Source organism: Cynoglossus semilaevis, unplaced genomic scaffold (assembly GCF_000523025.1).
Source record: "Cynoglossus semilaevis isolate Cse_v1.0 unplaced genomic scaffold, Cse_v1.0 scaffold6940, whole genome shotgun sequence".
NCBI lineage: Eukaryota > Metazoa > Chordata > Actinopteri > Pleuronectiformes > Cynoglossidae > Cynoglossus > Cynoglossus semilaevis.
In genome coordinates, this window is record NW_007586965.1 from 1 (window position 1) to 933 (window position 933).

Sequence of the window (933 nt, forward strand, 5' to 3'; positions counted from 1 at the left end):
ACACACACACACACACACTTACTCCTCTGTGGTGTCGTTTTTCAAACCGAGCCATTCGTTCAGTTTCCTCTGACGAACGCCTTTCTGAGTCAGCCACCTGTCGAACACAGACACGTTCACGTAGTACACAGATACACGGTATATTCACAGTACTGTACGTAGTATACTGTGTGTACTGTGTCAGACACCCACATGAGGTACTGGTCCCTGGTCTTGCGGAGCTGGATCAGGTCGGGTTTGATGCTGTTCATCTTCTTGTCGATCTCCCTGTAGTCGGCCGCCTGTTTCTTCAGGTCCACCTCTAGGTGGCGTTTGCTGTCTACGATCTCGTTGATCCGGGACTTCAGCTTGTCGTAGTTTTCCATGATCCTGGGAAGACGTGGGGGGAAAAATTTGCTTAGTATGTGGTTCGTCTGGGAATCGGACCCAGGACTTGCTGCTTCCGAGACATGGCGTGCTAACGGCAACACGTCAAACTCAATCGAAATCGATGATTTTTTAGGTTGGATACAAGTAATTTGTCGGCTTTAGTATACGTAATGTTAGCTCAGATATCTGTACCAGGAGAGTTGTAGCTAACATTAGCTCAGGTGTCTGTACCAGGATTGTTGTTGCTAACATTAGCTCTGGTGTCTTTACCAGGACTGTTGTAGCTAAAGTTAGCTCTGGTGTCTTTACCAGGACTGTTGTAGCTAAAGTTAGCTCTGGTGTCTTTACCAGGACTGTTGTAGCTAAAGTTAGCTCTGGTGTCTTTACCAGGACTGTTGTTGCTAACGTTAGCTCTGGTGTCTGTACCAGGGCTGTTGTTGCTAACGTTAGCTCTGGTGTCTGTACCAGGGCTGTTGTTGCTAACGTTAGCTCTGGTGTCCTTAATTTCTGTAAATTCTAAAGTATGAAATCGTCCTCGAGTTCTGGTTTTTAACCATGGTGAGG

General features: G+C 46.7%; 1 protein-coding gene across 1 annotated transcript; it reads right to left on the reverse strand.

The window, feature by feature from the left end:
• Position 1: 1 nt before the first annotated feature.
• On the reverse strand, positions 2-545 carry LOC107988191 (phosphatidylinositol 3-kinase regulatory subunit alpha-like). The gene is made up of 2 exons (XM_017031060.2): positions 193-545; positions 2-97 (listed from the first exon to the last, which is right to left on the reverse strand). Exons 1-2 carry the CDS (start codon positions 363-365, stop codon positions 19-21), a joined length of 252 nt encoding a protein of 83 aa, XP_016886549.2. The 5' UTR covers positions 366-545; the 3' UTR covers positions 2-18.
• Between the last annotated feature and the right edge of the window lie 388 nt (positions 546-933).

Bases quoted from the DNA above. Each gene is read 5' to 3' on its own strand.
- LOC107988191 (XM_017031060.2), bottom strand. From the start codon at position 365: ATGGAAAACTACGACAAGCTGAAGTCCCGGATCAACGAGATCGTAGAC. The intron at 98-192 runs GTGGGTGTCTGA...TGTGTTCGACAG, and splicing joins ACCAGGGACCAGTACCTCAT to GTGGCTGACTCAGAAAGGCG.